Raw genomic sequence first — 20,662 nt, 5'->3', positions numbered from 1 at the left:
TGATCTCACGGTTTTTGAGTTCGAGCCCACATGGGACTCTGTGCTGACAGCTGGGAGCCTGGAGCCTGCTTCGGATTCTGTCTGTCTGTCTCTCTCTCTCTGCCCTTCCCCCACTCACGCTCTGTCTCTCTACCAAAAATAAATAAACATTAAAAAAAAAAAAGAAAAAAGAAAACACACCACATTACTTTCATTTCTGTTAATGTTTTTATATACTGATTTAAAAAATTAAGTTTCAAACAGATTTTAAAGAAAAGGAAAAATCCTTTAAAGGAAACTCACTCCCGGATTCAGGAAGAAAACACAGGTTTTAAAACTCAAAAATCTCTTGAAAGGAAAGGAGGCTGTACTTTGGGTATTTAACACTGACCCACAGTGAGAGTATGTAATGATCACTCTGAGGGAGAGTCCTGGGGTGTCAAAGATGGGGTTCTGGGGCAATTTTCACACTTACTCAGAAATTACTTAGCATCTTCCAACAGTGACTTCAAGACTTGATCTTACCAAGCAGGAGTGTAACAAACAAACATGGATTCTGGGCTCAACTGCCTGGGTTTCCATTCTGATGTGGCTGCATATGTAGTTTTGCAACCTCTCTGAGCCTCTCCCTTCGTCAGCATCACCAGCTGCGAAATGGGTTGAACGATAACCCTACCTCATGGGTTAATTTACACAAGACATTTAATAAGTGCTTAATGATCTATTTGGGGATTTAGAAGCCACCATGCAGAGTAACTTCTGGATCCAATAAGGAAATATGTTAAGAATCATAATGTTCCTCTGCTGAAACATAGAACAAAAAGAGAATCGGTACATCAACAGACCTGGGTTTCCCTTGTAAGAGAATGCCATCTGTCTCCCGGGCAAGCAATTAGTGGGTCCTGTTTGGGCAGAGGATGTTTCCCCGTGTCTGCAGGGGCAGGCGTTTAACAGGCAGGGAAGGAAGATCCGTCTCAGGGCAAGGAACCACTTACCTGTGACTTCAGGATTTTTTTATTTGTAAGGAGAGACACCTGGGCCACGTGACCTCTGAAGTTCTTTGTAGCCCTTTAGTCAGACCGTATCCTACATGCTGATTCCTCTTCTCTCACACAGTCAAGACAAAGCTAAGAGCTGCCACATGAGGACGATGAGGGGAGTGTGGACAGATGGTCCTAGAGGGCCAGAAGCAGACAGGGAGCGGTACCTAGAGATCCTCACCAGGACTCTAGTTCTGAAGGTAGGCTTAGGGCCACATGGAAGGCAGCTAGTCACTAATGCCCAGAGCCAGCAATTTCATTCCTACCCCCTTTCCCCATATCCCACCTGCAAACCCCTTCTAGGGGCTAATGAACCACATTTACTTACAGTGGTATAATCTGTGTTCTTTTCTTCAAACATAGCCTTGGGTTTAAAAGAAACCGCACAGGGAAGGACCAAAATTAACTCTCCTGTGCAAAAGGGGTCTCATCGGGAGGTGAAGCCCATAGACACGGTTCTCTTGGCGGAACCTGATGATAGATCTGCTTCCGCAAGCAAGGGCTTTCTTCTGTCGTCATTTGAACCCAGCTCCCTCCCTGCAGACACAGATAATGATTCAAGGGACAGAACCACATAGCATTCCATCCACTCCCATTCTCCTCAGAGAGATTTAAAATTTGCTACTTTTCTTTCGGCAGGCGAACCACTAAACAGATTTCCCATGTGTATTCATTTTGCTCTTTCGATGTCCCCTGGGAATTTTTATGTGCGTTTGGGACTTGTGTGTGTGTTTTTGTGTTTGCTTGGGGTTAGGTGAGGTCAGGATGTCTCTAAACTATGCAAGACCCTGGCACAGTAAATAAAAAAAATTCAAGATCATGTCATAAATTAATTTCTCTCAATATGTATTTTACCAGTCTTAAAATTTCCCCACACTGGAATTCTTTCTGTTTGTAGAAGAGAGGCTGTGATCGCTTGATCTTTCATGGTAGGGGTCCCATGGGTCCTGTTAAGACATCATCTCGGAGAAATAGATTTCTCCTAATAGAGGAATGTTATTGCCAGATAATCACTGAACATTTCTGACTTACAAGTATTTTTGACTTGGCAGTTTAGATATATTTCTCCCTTAATTTTCTTTTTGTAAAGACATTTTTAATGTTTATTTTTAATTTTTGAGACAGAGAGACAGAGCATGAGTGGGAGAGAGGCAGAGAGGGAGAGGGAGGCATAGAATCCACGAAGCAGGCTCCAGGCTCTGAGTTATCAGCTCAGAGCCCAACGCGGAGCTTGAACCCACGAACTGTGAGATCATGACCTGAGTTGAAGTCAGACGCTTAACTGATTGAACCACCCAGGTGCCCCTCTCCCTTAATTTTCTGAAGTTTATCCTCCATTTCAAACTTCTTGAGATTTCTGGACCACATTTTATTTCTTCATCCTGAGTTAAGACTTACAGTTGAAATGAATTTCTCTCTCTCAATCTCTCTCACCCTCTCTCATGCACTAAGTGATGTTTGATGATAAGAAAGTCCTTCCACTTCTAACTTCCAGAGGGTCTATCTAAAGTTTCAGTTCTTAAACTGTGGTAGAAAAGACACTTCAAAATAAAAGTATTTAATCTATTGGACAGGGGAAAAAAATATATATATATATGGAAGCGAGGCATATTGGAGTTATTTCTTTTCTTAAAATAACCTGGGTGGATAGAGCCTCCCTCCACATACCTCCTTATTCTTCAACACACACTCTGAATTTTATTCAAGTACTACTCCCTCACCGCTCCCACTCTTGAGATGCTTATTCCTTGTTCCAAGTCAATTTTATCCTTGTAGTGTCCATTTCACTTCAAACATAATACCAATCCTTCAAAGCATTCAGGGAGCCCTCTTCACCTACCCAAACCCCAACTGGTCTCCCTTCTCTGGAAGACTAATGGCACTTATTATAACATCCTTCAAAATTGTGCTTAAATAATTTTACACCCTTATTATTTTTATTGTTTGCATTTCCTGTATTTTACAAGGAAAACAAGATTGTTACAGAAGAATATGTTTCACTCACCAATACCCAGATAGAACCAAGTTGGTGTATCCTCATTCAAATATGTATAGTTACCACTTTTATTTCTTTTGATTGAACAGTATGACAATATTTAACACAGTGTATTGTGGATACAAAGGGGCTTATAGTTTGTCTCTACTATTTTGTTTCTAATCTTTGAAGTGGAGGAAGCAAAAGCATTCCTTGTGAAAAGTCTTAGACTTCTTTTATTATCAATAATTCTATTGACTAATATTTTATATTTTAGTAAGAATAGGTATTATAAAGTATACTTGGCTCTATCATTAGTGATGGACCTTTATTAAAGAAGGTCAGTATAGGGGAGCCTGGGTGGCTCAGTTGGTTGGTTGAGCATCCGACTTTGCCTCAGGTCACGATCTCATGGTTTTCAAGTTCGAGCCCCGTGTCGGGCTCTGTGCTGACAGCTCAGAGCCTGGAGCTTGCTTCAGATTCTGTGTCTCCCTCTCTCTCTGCCCCATCCCCACTCATGCTCTGTCTCTCTCTGTCTTAAAAATAAATAAAACATTAAAAAAATTTTTTTAAAGATCAGTATAGAGATAGAAGTGTTTACAGATCACAAATACAATACCTAAATATCATGTTAATATTTTGCCATCTCTGAGATAGTACATCCTCCTGCAGAGGGCATGAGTCTGTTCCCTTCCTTTCCCTTCCCTTCCCTTCCCTTCCCTTCCCTTCCCTTTTCATTCAACCTTGCACATAGAATTTCAATGGGGCGTTTGAAGAAGATAAAATATTATAAATGATGATAAGAAATGAGAAGTGTTGATGACTGTTTTCACCACAACTTCTGTCATGATAAACATCTCTAACTGTATGAAGCTGTTTAAGGATGTGCTCCATCAAAACAAGGGGACTACACTGAGAAAGAGGAAGACATGAGATTAATGAACTAAGGAATCTAACACAGGGTAAAGGCAGATGGTATTGCCAGGGAACAGCCAGTCCAGATAGGAGAATGGAAATCTCCTGAAGGATGGACATATTATTTGAGGCGGCTGATGGGAATTGAAACATAGAGAAAACCTTAGGAAGAGGGACTAAGAGTCCAGGTGGGGGGAAAAACACAGCAATTGGTTACTATTACCTTTATTACTTGTATCTATAAGCTGTTAATTGCTATATACTTCCTGCTTAGAAATCAGGTGAGGGAAAATATTAGCCTAATAAAGAGTTTTCTTTCTTTTTTTAATTTTTAAAGTTTATTTATTTATTTTTGAGAGAGAGAGAGAGAGAGAGAGCGAGCGCATGCACACAGGAGGGGCAGAGAGAGGGAGAGAGAGAATCCCAAGCAGGCTCAGTGCTAACAGAACTTGAACTGATGCAGGGCTTGAACTCATCAACCATGAGATCATGACCTGAGCTGAAATCAAGAGTTGATATTTTACTGACTGAGCCACCCAGGTGTCCCAAGAGTTTTCTATACAAACTTGTTCACACTGCTGATGTGCTGTGGATAAATGGACTTCGGTGGGGGTGTTGTTTCTTTCTTCCAGCAGATTTTTCCAGAAATTGTGTCTCCTTGGTTGGGTTGATCAATGCGACAACAACACTATATTGCACCCTGCTCAGGATTGGAGAGTGGGTGCTGACCACTACTATCTTCCCTAATCAAATGTTTATCATAAACCAGTAATGTGTCAGACACTAAGGGATACAACTGATGGAGACAAAATCTGTATTCCGCTTGCTCACATTCTAGTGGTAAACAGGAGAGCTACACTCATGTTACCCTCTTTCTTAAAAGTCTCCATGCTCCTTTTTTTTAAAAATATTTTGTAATGTTTATTTATTTTTGAGAGAAGAGAGAGAGAGAGAGCACCAGTGAGAGAGGGGCAGAAAGGGGACAGGGGATCCAGGACAGGCTCTGTGCTGACAGCAGAGAGCCTGATGCGGGGCTCAACCCCACCAACTGTGAGATCATGACCTGAGCTGGAGTCGGACGCTTAATTGACTGAGCCACCCAGGAGCCCCAAAGTCTCCATGCTTCTTTACCAGCCTCTCTCTCCACCAACTTTTAGGGGGAAAAATGATTTTTTTTGTTGTTGTAAAATGGAAATGAGCTCCATATGTAAAAAATAAAGCAATTCTGAAAAGTACAAAGAAAAAAATCTAAAATTATTCCAGGTCAAAGCACCCTGAAATAACTATTATGGCTAAATAGCTCAAGAAATCCCAGAGATTTCTTCAAGTAAATAAACAAATTCAGGGCTAATAGGACAGATAGATGAATAATTTAACAAAATGTAATCACATGATATTTTAGGAAAGTATTTTCACTCTTTATTTTGTGTAAAAAGAATATTTTCCCCAAATGAAAATAAGCAGTTCAGAAAAATACAACAATATCACCCACACATTTGGTTAGTAGACTCCCACATATCTCTGTGTACTTGGATAAATAGATGGAGGAAAGGATAAATAGATAACATTTTAATGAAAATTGTTTCATATTCCTCATGCTATTTTTAAGTGTGTGTGTGTGTGTGTGTGTGTGTGTGTGTGTGTATAATCTAGCAGAAGGAAAATTAAGTTCCCACTATGTAACTAAAATGTTTATTCTAGTTCAGAGTCCTTTTTAATCTTACCAGATTCTTAATACAATCTCTTTTACATAACAATTTTTCATTATATTTAGAGGTTGTAGCCTTTAGGTTTTTAAACATTATGCCTTAATGTGAGAGAGTATCCATTGGATCCCTAATACTAAAGGATAAGAAGATTAGCACACTTCAATTTCCTACTCAAGATTTCAGAAATCTTGTGTCAGAACTTGAACCATTTAGCAGATACTATTGGTTGTCTGCCTTATGGCCATTACCACTTCCTGAGCTAGTACTGATATTCTTGAGGTATTAGACAGTAAACTTATCAGAGAAAGTGGGTCTCACTGATTAAACCATAATGGATCTAAGCCAAGTTCTCAATTTCATCCTCTTTGTCAGTGACTATTTAGAGATCACCATTTGGCTCAATATTGGCCAACGAAATACAAGGAAAAATCTGCTGAGAGGGAGTAATTATATGTCAGAAAACTCTCCCACCCAAAACATCTGAAAATGGCTCATCTACCAGGTGGACAGGAAAGAGAAAAATCTCCATTTTACCCTTATTCCTAAGATCTGTTTATTTTGTAAAAAGTGATTTGGGTACAAAGATAAACTGGAGTGATATGATAGAAAATCACCTGTTCCAGACACGTGTGACTCTGAAATATGCTGGTCTTTGATGAGGTAATGTCTGAGACCCAATAAATTAGAAGAACAGGTAGAAGAGGATTCCACATCTTGTCTCTCCACTCTTTTTACACCCTTTATTGATTGATAGACATTCTTAATTTTAATCTAGTCAAATTCATCAATGTTTTCTTTTGTGACTAACAATTTTGTATGTTATTTTAAAAATCCTTCCCCCTCCTATCTTTTAAAAGCTTTATGTATAGTTCATGTTTGACACTTAGGTCTTGAAAACACTAGGAATTAAGGTTTTTTTGCCCTTCGAGTATCTACATGGTTCCTTAGGTGTGCCGGCTCTCTTTACTGCAAAGCCCTTCCTTTCCCCCACTGAACTGCCATGGCACATCTCTAATATAGCAAGTGTCATTTTATAAAGGCATGAATCTTGCTTCTGTGCTTCGTACACTGTTCAGTTTATTTATTGGTCAGTGCCTGGAAGAGCAGCACGTTGTCTTATTTACTGGTGCTTTATGGCACACGGAAAAATTAAATACTCTCACCTCATTCTTTATCTTTTTAAATAGTACTTGGACTAGCCTTGGCCCTTTGCATTTTAGAATGTATTCTAAATGCAGAATGTGTATTCTGCACATACCCACACCACTGAAATATTGTAGGATATTGATTAGGACTACATTAAATATATTAATCAATTTGAGGAGATTGGATCTTTATTATGTTTCCCAGTCCAAGAAGTTGGCATATTTCATGTTGTTTACCTGTGTATTTACCAACTGAGCCATCCAGGCTCCACAAGTTACTATTGAACTCAATAAAGTTTTCTAATTTTGTCTTTATAGTTTTTTGTACATAGTTTGTTAAATTTATTCCTAAGAGTTTTAAAACGAAGTCCTATAGTCTCACTAGCATTTTGCAAAATTTCATTTCAATTATTTGTTGTTATATAAAAAATGTAATTGAGGGGCGTCTGAGTGGCTCAGTCGGTTGAGCGTCTGACTTCCGCTCAGGTCATGATCTCACAGTCTGTGAGTTTGAGCCCCGTGTCGGGCTATGTGCTGACAGCTCAGAGCCTGGAGCCTGCTTCGGATTCTGTGTCTCCCTCTCTCTCTGCCCCTCCCCCACGCATGCTCTGTCTCAGAAATAAACATTAAAAAAAATTTTTTTAGTGTAATTGATCGTTGTATTGATTTTGTATCAAGCTACTTTGCTGAAGTTTCTTATAATTTTAATAATATATCAAAAGATTTCTTTGGATTTCCTACATCTATAATCATGTCACTTGTATATAATCACAGTCTGTTTATTCCTCTGCAAGTGTGTGTGTGTGTGCACATGTATTTCTCCTTTTTGTCTAACTGTGCCGGTTAGGGTCTCTAGTAAAAAGGTTAAAGCACGGAAAACAAGTGGTGATAGTCTACATCTTTATCTTATTTTTTATCTTACAGGGAAAGGTGCTAGCATTTCAGCAGTAAGAATGATATCTATTATATGTGTTCTTTTGTTTTTTGGTAGATCCTCTTAGGAATACTTACTGTTATACTAGGTTTAAAGAGTTTTATCATGAATTGATGTTGAATTTTGTCAAACACTTTCTTGGATCTACTGATATATATCTTTTTAATGCGGTGAATTATTTTCATTGTTTTAATGTTAGGCAATTCTTGCATTTGGAAGATAAAAACTTTATCAAAATGTAATATTATTTTGTGGACTTATTTTACTAATATTTTCTTTAAGATATTTGCATCTCTGTTCATAAATAGGACTAGACTACAATTTTCTGTTTCATAATGTTTATCTCAGGTTTTGTATTAATGGCTTAAATGGTAAGAGTATTTATATTCTCATTTTATAAGAAATCCAAAGATAAAGACTACTGAGTTTGTTAAATTAAGGGACTCAAAAGTGCATTCAAGGACCCAGAACCATGAGGAAAACCCACAGGCTTGGAATACTCCAAACCACCTCTCACACTGATGTCTTCTTCCTCAGAAATCTCCTCAGGGCACCCTTCACCTCAGCATTCCTCAAGCTGTAGATCAGCGGGTTTAGCATAGGGTTGAAAAGGCTGTAAAACAATGATAGTATCTTTCTTTGTTCTTGAGAATGGCGGGATTTGGGGGCCATGTACATGACAATGGCGCTTCCAAAGAAGAGCCCCACCACGCAGAGGTGGGAGGAGCAGGTGGAGAAGGCCTTTCTTTGGCTCTCCGAGGACTGGATCCTCAGGATGGCGAACAGGATGCACGTGTAGGACACCAGCACCAGGCAGAGGGGCCCGACTAAAACAAACACAGAGCCCACAAAGAGAACAGTTTGGTTGAGTCTAGTGTCAGCACAGGCCAATTTGAATACTGACATGATTTGACAGAAAAAGTGGTCGATTGTTTGTGGCCCACAAAAGGGCAACCTCAGGATGAGAGTAATATGGACCAGAGCCAAGAGGAAGCTGAATATCCAGCAAGTGGCAGCCAGGATAGTGCACACTCTCCAGCTCATGATGACAGCGTAATGTAGGGGGTGACAGATGGCCACATACCTATCATAGGACATTACCACCAAACTCGTACACTCTGTGACAGCAAGTGCCAAATACAAAAAAGTCTGAAGTAGGCATGGAGCAAAGGAGATGGTTTTCTTCTGCATTGTAAGATTTGCCAGCATCTTGGGGACAATGCTTGAGGCATAGGACATGTCGACAATGGCCAGGTTTGAGAGGAAGAAGTACATGGGGGTGTGCAGTGTAGAATCCCAGCAGATGAGCCCCAGGACCATCCCATTTCCCATCAGCGTGAGGCTATAGAATAGCAAGAAGAACCCAAAGAGGAAAAGTTCAAGTTTGGGGTCAACCCGGAATCCCAGCAGGATGACTTCTGTGATCCATGTCTGATTGCTTCCCATGTTCTTTTGACACACAGACACAATGCCACACGTAGGACAGGAGTTTTGGAGCTGAGGGGTAGAAAAGGAGAAAGGAATGATCTGTTCATACAGAGTGAGAATTTATGCAGGGGCCACAAATCAGTAATTCATGGATCCAATCCAGTCCAAAGTCTGTGGTGTTGACCTGTCCATTTGGCTTTTGGAGACATTTAACAAATTTAGTTATTTACCGATATTAAAAATTAGTAGGCTTCACATAAAAATTGGAGTCTCTGGCTACTGTTTAACAAATAGAAGAAATGTCATTTCTTGAAATTCACTGTAAGCAATAATCAGCTGCAGCTAATAAGGAGATAGAGTCAGATTCTCTTCCATTTACCTCCACTTCCACTAATTTCTATTTTCTCCCAGAAATACTATTAACAATAATAACAGACACTAACAATGTTATCATTGCATTTACACTATTGGTTGTATATTTAGTTAAGAAGAAAGACCTGTGCTCAAGAGGGGTTCCTCAGCCTTCCTCTACTTCAAACACATGAAGATGAGAAATCAAAATATAAAATACAACCCCCCAAATAGATATCCAGAGTTTAAAATGAGGTCATTCCCACAATGCCAGAAATGAATCAGAAACATGTATGTTCCAAGTGTGAAGGCAGAAAGTTACACCCGGAACTCAGCTCTTACAGAGTCAAGGCAAGTTTTGGGAGATGGAATATACTAATATAATCGCTCAATCCTAAGGGCTTGGATATAAAAAGAAGTTTAAAACAGCTATTGGGCTGCTGGATAAGGTGACTACAAAGAAGACAATATGCTTCCTGGGTCTCTCATTAGATCACCAGAGCCTGAGACACTATTATATTACATATTACATTTTATATATTGTATATGCAGGGCTCATGGAGCTGGGGTGAAGAATAACAAAAATTCAAAATTACAAGACAGAGAGAAAGAAAAGGTGGAAAAAGCAAAAAATCATGCTAAAAAAAATCTTTCACTCAGCAGGTGTGCCTAAACACTTATTTTGGGAAAAATAAGTCCTGCTAAATAGGAAAAACAAAGTAAACATTTGGAACTTGGAATTCACTCAAGATTTAATAAAGCTATGGCACAATCTCCCAAAGACTCCAAGAATGGTTAGGATGCTCCAATAAATTAATAAAGGCATAACAATTACTAAAATGCTTGATAAATTAAGAAAAATGAATAAGGTAGCCATAAAAAAAGAGTGTATAAAATGGATCAAGCACACACATTTGAAATAAGACATGATGCCACATCATTTTGTAACCAATAAGGAAGATCATTTCCAGACCTCACATTAAAGAGAGAAATAGTGCATTGGAAGGTCACATTTAAGAACCCTCCCAGATGTTAATACAGACAAACAAAGGGGTACCATTTTGAAGGTGCAGTCTTGAGACATGATTAATCGACTGAGCAGCTAAACTTAGACGTGATAAAGTTTCCAGAGCAAAAGAATGGAGAGAACAGTGAAGATATAATACTTGAAGAGATTTCACAAAATCAACTCAAAATAGAACTCAAAAATTCAAACTAGACCTAAATCCTTAAATGATAAAAAAAAAAAAAATGCATTCCACTTAAGGAGTGCAAAAATTAAATGTACAGTCAAGCAAAATGAGGTATTTTTCATTACTGAAGTATATGTGAATCTTCAGATAAAAAAATGTATTCTGATAACAGAATAGGATAAATAAAAATTCCCAGTGATTGCAAGTTCTTAACAATTATCTCTCCAACTGTCGTCTTTCCTCCATTGCCTACATTTCACTGTATCTAGACCCTGTGGGTCTTTTATTCAATCGATGTGTAGTCAATCAACTTATGTCCCTTCCAAAATCCTTTCAGATTGTTTTTCTTTTTCTCTTCACCACGTGATAGATTTTTTCATAACTATGCCCTAATTGTACGTTTACTCTATGACTGACACCAGGTTAACATTTATCCCATCTACCTAATTTTTTAAAAATGTAAATGACTTTACTTTTCCTTCCTAAGACTTTAAAGGTGATTCTTACCATACACATTGTTCTTGATTCATTATAGTGCTCTTTTTATTTCATTCACAGGTTTCATGATTTTGTCATAGCAGCAATAATTTCATTTGTGTCTTCAGCAACTTTTGTTAGACTGTTTTATCATTTACTTTTTCCAGGATTAAGAGGAAGTACTAAGAGTTACCAAAGGTAAAAACAATGAAATACATAGGAACGACAATTCAATGGCCGCTGACGGCAGGAAAGGGTCTGAAGACATAAGCTACTGCCTTTAATGTGCCAAAGAGGTAAGCTGATGTTCCAAAATTTTGTATCTTCAAGAACTCTCTCTAATGAATGAGAGCAAAGTGACGCATTATTGGATATACAAATAAGAAGGGTATTGATACCTACAGATCCTTCCTAGTACACTATTAAAGTATATTCCTCAGGAAGAATAAAAGCGAACTAGAGGTAAATCAAAATACACAAACAATATTGACACAGCACTTGAAAAATTATGCTGGTAAATTTTATAGCCTGTGGGTTATAAAATAATTATTTTGGTATTTTGAAGAGGTGAGATGAAATCTTTTAAAAATACTAACTAAACAAGGAAGGGATGTTTGATAAGTGGCAAGTGCTGAGATTCTTGATAAGAATTGAAACCCCAATGGCTTTAAATTTTTTAGAATAATTTATTAAACTTGGATATTACCAATTAATGAAAATCATCAAAAACAGACATAAAATCTACAGTTTCCAAAATTATAAGGCAAATAAAATAGATTAAAAACATTATCAATCCAGCAGCAGGCAGAAGGGAAAAAAGGAGAAAGAAACAAATAAAATTTTGATTGAAAACACAAAATAAGCTGGCATTAATCAATGTATATATATATATTATCACATTACATGTAAATATGTCACTAAAAGACAGAGTTAATCATATTAGATGGAAATCAGAAAAACAAGTTACAAAACCCTTCAAGAATCATACCTAAACCACTCAAACATAAATCAAACTCTCTCTGTGTCTCTCTGTCTCTCTCTCACACACAAACATACACAAAGGCTAAAAAATTAAGTGAAAAAAAGGGGAAAAAAGAGAAAAATGACAAAACAAGTCCTTGGCCACATAAATACGTAATACCATTCCAAAGCATCTATTGGCACAGAGGAGATACTGTACAATACTAATTGGGAAAAAAAATCCACCAACAAGATAAAATTCAGGACCCATTTCCTAAAAAAAGACTTAGCAAACTTCAAATAGAAAAGAACTTTAGGGGAATCTGGGCGGCTCAGTCAGTTAAGCATCTGACTTGATTTCAGCTCAGGTCATAATCTCACAGTTTGTAAGATCAAGGCCCACATGGGGCTCTGTGCTGACAGCACAGAACCTGCTTGGTATTCTCTTTCCCTCTCTCTGCCCCTTCTCCCCCCTTCTCAAAAAATAAGTAATAAAAAGAAAAGGACCTTAATCTGAGAGAGAGTATTTACAAAACCTATAGAAATATTATACCTAATTAATGAAATAGTAAAAGCTTTTTCTCTGAGCTAGGAAACAAGCTTACTGTGCTCCACTTACACTAATGTCTAGTTAGCACTGACTCTATAACTAGCCAGAAATAAAGCAGAAAAGAAAAAACAAAGGGCATAAGAATTAAAATGGAGAATATAAAATGTCATTATTCACAAAAACACAATTATGTATGTAGAACATTTTTAAAAATTTATAGATAAATTATTGAAATCAATGAGTGATTTTGTAAAACTCTGAATTCAAGGTCAATGCACAAAATGAAGGATGTGTGTGTGTGTGTGTGTGTGTGTGTGTGTGTGTGTGTGTTTATAGATTGGAAAATTTGTAAAGTTCCAAATCTCTCCAAACTGATCTATACCTTCAACGAAATTCAAATCGGAATCCCAGCAGGTTTTTTTTTACATGTGGAAATTAATAATCTTATTGTAAATGTTATATGAAAATGCAAAAGGTCAAGGATAGCCATGGGAATCTTGAGAAGGAAGAATGAGGTAAAAGGAGTTAGTCTATCAACTACCAATACTTATCACAAAGTCACAGTGATTAAGTCAATGTGGTATTGGGCAAAACAAACAGATCAATGGAACAACTTGATTGACTCAGAAATTCGGAAACACACACACACACACTCATGCATGCACATTCAAGTGCACTCATATGATCTACAGCAAAGGTGGCACTGGTATTTGTGATACATGATGCCAGGTCAGTTAACTATCCACGTGGAACAAAATTAAAACATGGCCCCTACTACACCTAATACACAAAATAAACTCCAGGTAGGTTTTGGATCTAAATGTGAAAGGGGAGAACAAACTTGCCAGAATACAAATTAGAGGATCTTAGAGCTGCAGATATTTCTTACACAGAATCCAAAGAAAAGATTTTCTCATTACAATATTAAACACACTGATGTGGATTCTCTTACTTTTTTTCTTTTTGCATTTTTAAAATTTAAGAACAACACATTTTGGCTTTGTTTGAAAAAAAAAAAAAAAAAACACTTTTTGGGACCCTTGGGTGGCTCAGTTGGTTGAATGTCCGAGTGTTGACTTTGGCTGAGGTCATGATCCCAGGGTATGGGATCCAGCCCTGTGTTGGGCTGCACACTGAGTGTAGAGTCTGCTTAAGATTCTTTCTCTCTCTCCCTCTGCCCTTCTCCCCAGCTCACATGTGCACTCTCACAAAAAAAAAAAAAAAAATAGAAATAAACTTTAAAAATTAAAAAAGAAGCAATTCTCAAAAGTGACTTAATAAAGAGCTCATTTAAATTCTTTAAATTTTATAAAGCAAATGTTGTCACTGAACATGGTGCCAGACACAGAACAGAGGTGAAATCGTTTAGTAGTAGTGGCTTTTACCACATTTCCATGAGCTGTACTTTCCTCTAAACTTTACTAAGTGACAATAGTGGTCACATAATTCCATTCTAGGATCTGACAAAGAGTTTCCCTAGGATGAGGACTCCCATCCCTGAACAGTAAGCCTGGAACGCCAAATAAGAATAAGCGAATCAGGCACCTCTCCCAGCTTCACTGATAAAGAAAAAATAATAATGGAACTTTGTCCAATAGGTATAGGATGTGTCCCTGCCACTGACCAACACCTCCCTCCTGGGAGGCTTATAAAAGAAGCCCCAGTGTTCTCACTTTCCTGGTTGGAAAATATCTCTAAGCTGTAGTAGGAGCAGGTAGTTCAGTTGGGGAAGAAATGACAGGTCAAGGAAAATTGCAGAAGATCTCTGGCTTCATCTTCTCCAATTATAAAAGGAGGCTAAAGGATTAGATCCTTCTTAGGCTCCTTTCTGTTTGATACCATGAGTCACAGACATCTAATTCCATCAGGTGTGACTTCCCATAGGTGTGACTGGGGAGGGGTTGTGACAGCATGAATGCCAGGTGATACTGTGAGGACACCCCCCCACCCCACAACATAGTGGGAGAAAGAGGTCTTCACAAAGGAGACTGTTCCTTCTTTTTAAACCTGACGATTTCTGCCAGCCTTCTGGCTTGCTCTTGTGTTAACCATCAACCAGCTTTATATATAATGATTTGTACAAAGGGGAATGCTATTTCTGGTGTAGCTCTTAAACTGGGCTTGAATGTACAGGAAAACTCACAGAGATGGGGGAATGAGTCGCCGACTCCCTGGAGCAGGTTTGGTGGATGAGGAGACACAGATATCCTTTCTACCTTGACCAAGAGGACAGTACTCAGGAGTGTTCAAGACACATCTGGATATGAGGGTGTTGTACTCTGATCACCTACAACCACCCCAATTCACAGAGGCATACCTGTGCATCCAGGGAACACATTACAAAGCGTCTTCACACATTGTCTTCCCTACAGACTAGTGTAAAACCTGCCCAGAGTTCTCCAGCTTTGTCATCCGTGTGGGTATGTGTGTGTGCACCTATTTATGCAGAAAAGTGAGAACTCAGGGAGAATGGCATGAGTGATCCTACTCAGGAGGACCTTGGCCTGAAATGTAGCAGATACAAGTCATATTTCATGGCTTACGTCACACAGTACAAGCCTCAAGTATTTGGACGTCTTATGTACTTGATCTTCAAGTGTGCCTGGTTCCATGTCCCGTTTTGGAATGGTTTAAATGTTATGGTGTAAGTGTGCCCCCCACTCCCCGGGGGCTTGTTAAAGAAGCACCTATAGTCAAAGGACTAGATCCTCCCCAGGGAGTGAACAATCTTTGCTGAATAGTATTACTGTAAAGTGAATTATAAAAAATTCCCATTGCAAATACTTAGTTTTACATGGAAACTCACAGAGATTGAACCTTATTCCCTCCGTGCTTTCTTGTCTTCCTTTGATTGCAAGCCACTCCCTAAATATTTCTTCCTTTTTTTAACATTTATTTTTCCATCACACACTTTAGGGAGGTAATTTTAGTGTCTCTGTGCTAAGCCTTTAGGTGTTAGACTGAATTTCAACAATGAATGTCTCTGTCCACCTCCACACATCTGGAGGAAAACACAAAACCCAGACGACTCAGACCCCTTTAAATTCATGAGAATTCACATCAATTTGACCCTTGATGCTACCAGAGCGCTTCCTGTTTCCTGTTTCTCTAGTCTCCTCGCCAGGTGATTTTTCCCCCATATTTTCTCTCTTTAAGCCTCCCATGAGTCCTCCCACTCAACAGTCCCAGCTACTGACTGACAGTGACTGAGGACACAAAAGAATCAAACAAGAACTTGCACAACCCTAACACATTGACGGAGTTCCTGGACCTGCACTTCTTCCCAGCTCCTCGGCTGTTACTGCAAAGTTACTGGGTAGTCCGTCATGAAGGACAGTCCGCCACTTAGGCCAGGAATCCAGCCCTCCCGCCTACTCAAGAACTGTTCTCCCGCCATTTGTCTCAAATGCCTTTGCTCCTGTTCCTTTAAACATATCTATAGTCAAATGTGAGACCGTTTTTCTCACCAATTATCTTGACTTTGCTAAACCCAACGACCGGTTCTCTATCCTTATCTGACTTGACCTGCCAGCAGCATTTAACACAGTCCATTGCTCCCTCTTTGAAACACTCCTTTCCCTTGACTATCATGATATTCTGCCTCCTCCCACCCCAACCAGTGGTCCTTCTACTTTTCTGGCTCTTCCTTCTCTGTCTCCTTGGCTGGTTTCTCTTCATTTCCCATGTCTATGAACACTGGCATTTTTCAAGGTTTGTTCTTTGTATCTATTTTCTGACCACTTTCTATGGTGCCTCCTTGGTCCCAAGGATTTTACATGCTGATAACACTTAAATTAAAATGTCCTGCCAGGCCTCTTCCCAAATACAGTGTTCTGGACTGAATGTTTGCCTAGTACACATCCCTGTGAATCAGCAGTGCCACTGACCTCCTATCTCAAGAGAGTAAATCCATCATCATTAAAGGTACTGACAAGACTCCAATTGTAAGCTTCCCTCTCATGCCTTCTCTCTGTCGTTGAGAGTGCCTGCTTTATGTAGAGACTGTTTCATAGAATACATTTAAAAATGCACTTCTATATACCTATCCCTTCTGTTCTCTTTCTCTCTTCTCTTCCCTCTCTTTGGTGATCAATATTACTTTATATATATCTTTACATTGTTAATTAAACATGTAAAGTGCTCATTGTATTCTCAGAGGTTGACAAAATTTAGTCTTAATTCTACAATTTGGATTAGAGTTTAAGAGTACAGGATTCATGGTCTGCCTAAATTCTAATCCTAACATTACCATTTATACTTTAACTGTTATTTGCTGTCATATTAGATGTTATGATGTTTTGTTCCTCTGCTCATTCTTTCATTACCGGCCCCTTTTTGTCAAATATTTTGTAGTGCACTGTATATTTTTTGAGTTATTTTCTTAGTGGCTGCCCCTTGGGCTTATGATCAGCATTTTAATTTATAATAATATGGTTTAGGTTAAATCAACTTAATTTCAATGGTTTATAAATAACCTTCCTGTGATCATCATGCTTTCATAAAGTGAAAATTAACCCAAAATTAGTTTTGTAGAATGATACTAGAGATTTATTTACTTCTTTGCTCTTATATTGCTTAAACCTTATTCTCCCTCTCCAGAGGCTGCAGAGATGCTGATTTCCACTATGAGTGTAGGGCTGTTGCTTTTCGAGGATTCTGCAGAGCTGGGGAGAAAGTGATGGAAACACAGCAAGTTGAACCATCCCAAAACTCACTGTTCTTAACAAGGTCAGCAGTGTTTCTTGCATAAACACTCCCCAGATTGTTGCCTCTTTTTTCCCCCCAGAGTTCTTAAACAGTCAATTTATACCAATTTGTCAGAGTACTTTTTTCTTTATGGAGCAGAAGATTTTTGGAGATCCTTGCTACATTATTTCTGTTGACCAGTGCTTATATTTTTTGAAGGAATATATATAAATAAGTATATATATTAATACTATGTTAACATATTAATATATATATGATCACATATATCCATATTGTCCATAATGGTATTTATTTTCACACAGCTTTAATTAATTTTTAAGATACATTTTGCTTATATGATTCTTTGAGAGAGTCTCATAAAAATGCATTGCTTGGGCAAATTTATAAATAATTTTCCTGTGATCATTGTGCTTTCACTAAGTGAAAATTAACCTGAAAATATCTAATATTACTTTCATACAATGATACTATAGATTTATTTTTTCCAAAGACCTCAATAAAAGACTTTTACAATTAAGAAAAAAGATTTTACTTTCCAGACTTGAAATAAACTGTTTGTCATTTTTTTCCCATAGCGGAGAATTTTCCAGTAGCTGCTTAAATGTTATCTTTGGTAACTGACTTGTACTTGACAATGTTTGGCCCTCTGCTAATTATATTCATTTGATTCTCTGTTCTACCTCTGAGATAATATATTAGTTTTCTAGGGCTGCCATATTAAACTATCACACACTGGTCTGCATAAACAATAGTTTATTTTCTCACAGTTCTAGAGGGTGAGTAGTCTGAGATTTCAGTGTGGACAGGGTTGATTCCTGCCAAGGTCTCTCTTCCTGGCTTGTCGATGGCAGGCTTCTCCCTGTGTCTTCACATGTTTATATCTGTGTCCTAATCTCTTCTTATAAGGACATCAGCTCTGTTGGGATAGGCTTACTTTAAACACCTCACACTGATATAATTACCTCCATAAAACCCGATCTCCAAAACATCCCCCTTTGAAGTATTACAATGCCATGACTTCAACATATTAATTTTGAGTGAACATAACTCAGTCCAAGACAGCTAATTACTTGCTTGTCAGACAATGAAACCTTACTACATGGTATGTATGATTAAGGGCCACAAACCAACTTGCATAACATTTGCTTCCCAAGTACCTGACTTGATCTTTCAGAATAACCATAACTTTTGGAATATGGTTCAGGATTATACTGCCCAAGTTCTTACCGTGTCCTTATATTTACTAGCCAGACATCTTTTGTGTTTTTCTTGTTGGTCGTGGCGTCACAGTTATATTTTTCATTCTCTATCCCATGAAGCCATGGCTCATGCTCTTCCTAACTTAAATTGATTATGCCTTAGAAAGCATTACTATCACGGGAATTTATACAGGAATTGTATTTTAATTGCAGAACTATTTTTGAAAGAGTAGACAACTGCTGGATTTCAAATATTGAAATTACTATGTATCAATCTCTGCTAATTGCTGTATCTTAGACATTCTGCCAATACCTTCCTTTATTTTATAAAATGTTGTCTCTGAGTCCTGATGGCATAAAAATATACAAATTTATTTCCATTCATTCAGAATATTTAATATAATTATATTACAAGTATGTCCACTATTCAGCTGGTCAGAAGTTATTTTCATTTTCTTGTGTAGCATTGACTTGCGATGCCAGAGGGAGGAAAGTAGAATGAGCTTTCTTGGGAGCTAGGAAAGTGTGAAGATGAAAAGGATGCCCTTGAGCATGTTTATGAATCCTGGTAAATATTGGATGAGATGATTTCTCGGGTCCCTTTAAACTCAGTTATTTTATTATTCTACAGATTTTCATGAAGTTCGCTCTTTTTCAAGCATCCTCTTCAGAGCAGCTTTGACTTCTTTGTTCCTCAGACTATAGATGAGAGGATTGAGCATGGGATTGAAAAGGCTGTGGAACAGGAGGAGATATTTCTTCTGCTCCTTGGGGTTCCCATTATGGGGCCCAACATACATTATAATGGCTGTGCCATAAAAGAGTCCAACCACACAAAGGTGGGATGAACAGGTGGAGAAGGCTTTCTGGCGCCCCTCCCCTGATTGAATCTTTAGGATGGCACATAAAATATAAATGTAAGATATCACAATGGAGGAGAATGGTCCTACCAACACAGATACTGCCCCAGCCAAAACCATAGTCTCATTAATGTGGGTATCTGCACAGGCAAGTTTGAGGACAGCTATAATTTCACAAAAAAAGTGGTTAACTTTCTGGGGTCCACAGAAGGGCAATGGTATGAGTAACACTAGATGTACTAGGGCTAGGAGAACTCCTAAAATCCAGGAAGTCAATGCCAGGGCGATGCAGACTCTCCAGCTCATGATGACAGAATATCGGAGCGGGTGGCAGATGGCCACATACCGATCATAGGACATCACCACCAGGAGAAGACATTCAGTATGAGCAAAACTCAAGAACAGAAAGGTTTGTGTCATGCAGCCAGCAAAGGAGATGGGCTTGTCTGAATTCACGAGGTTTACCAGCATCTGGGGCACCGTGTTGCAGGCATAGGCTATGTCGACGATGGCCAGGTGGGAGAGGAAGAAGTACATGGGGGTGTGCAGTCTGGAGTCCAGCCAGATGAGTCTCAGGATGAGCCCGTTCCCCAGCAGGGTGAAGGCATAGAACAGGGAGAAGAGCCCAAAGAGAAGCATCTGAATCCTTGAGTTGAGAGGAAATCCCAGTAGGATGAACTCTGTGACAGAGGTCTCATTTCTCCCCATTTCTGTGTGAGACAGTGGGGCTCACCAAGCCTGAATGCCTGAGGGAAGGGTTTAAACATGATGGATCTGTGTTTGTCGTTGTTTATTTCCTAAGAAAATATCTTCAAGGATGCTTTTGTCCTATTAGTTACTTACTAAGTGAAAATTATGCATTCCAAATGAAACAGAAGGAAATTTTTTCACTTCAATAAGCTAAATGCTAATATTCTGTTAAAATATTCAGTAAATCTGAGATGCCTGGGTGGCTCAGTTGGTTAAGTGACCGGCTTCGGCTCAGGTCATGATCTCACAGTTTGTGGGTTCGAGCCCTGCGTCGGGCTCTGTGCTAATAGCTCAGAGCCTGTAGCCTGCTTCAGATTCTGCATCTCCCCCTCTCTCTGGCCCTCCCCTGCTCATGCTCTGTGTCTCTCTGTCTCTCAATAATAAATAAATGTTTAAAAAAATTAATAGTATTCAGTAAATCTTATGTTTCTTTCCAAACCAACTTTCATCACGGTTCAAATGTTAATACTTAAGTGGTCTTCATAGGAGC

The 20,662-nt window shown here is 38.6% G+C and overlaps 2 protein-coding genes across 2 annotated transcripts; both read right to left on the bottom strand.

The window, feature by feature from the left end:
• Positions 1 to 8,210: 8,210 nt before the first annotated feature.
• On the bottom strand, positions 8,211 to 9,143 carry LOC132675241 (olfactory receptor 2A12-like). The gene has a single exon (XM_060627658.2). It carries the CDS (start codon positions 9,141 to 9,143, stop codon positions 8,211 to 8,213), a length of 933 nt encoding a protein of 310 aa, XP_060483641.2.
• Positions 9,144 to 19,197: 10,054 nt separating this feature from the next.
• On the bottom strand, positions 19,198 to 20,133 carry LOC132675229 (olfactory receptor 2A25-like). The gene has a single exon (XM_060627650.2). The coding sequence runs from the start codon at positions 20,128 to 20,130 to the stop codon at positions 19,198 to 19,200; it is 933 nt and encodes a 310-aa protein (XP_060483633.1). The 5' UTR covers positions 20,131 to 20,133.
• Positions 20,134 to 20,662: the final 529 nt, after the last annotated feature.

The sequence above is a fragment of the Panthera onca genome, chromosome A2 (genome assembly GCF_046562875.1).
Source record: "Panthera onca isolate mPanOnc1 chromosome A2, mPanOnc1 haplotype 2, whole genome shotgun sequence".
NCBI lineage: Eukaryota > Metazoa > Chordata > Mammalia > Carnivora > Felidae > Panthera > Panthera onca.
This window is presented reverse-complemented; position numbering and strand designations above follow the sequence as displayed.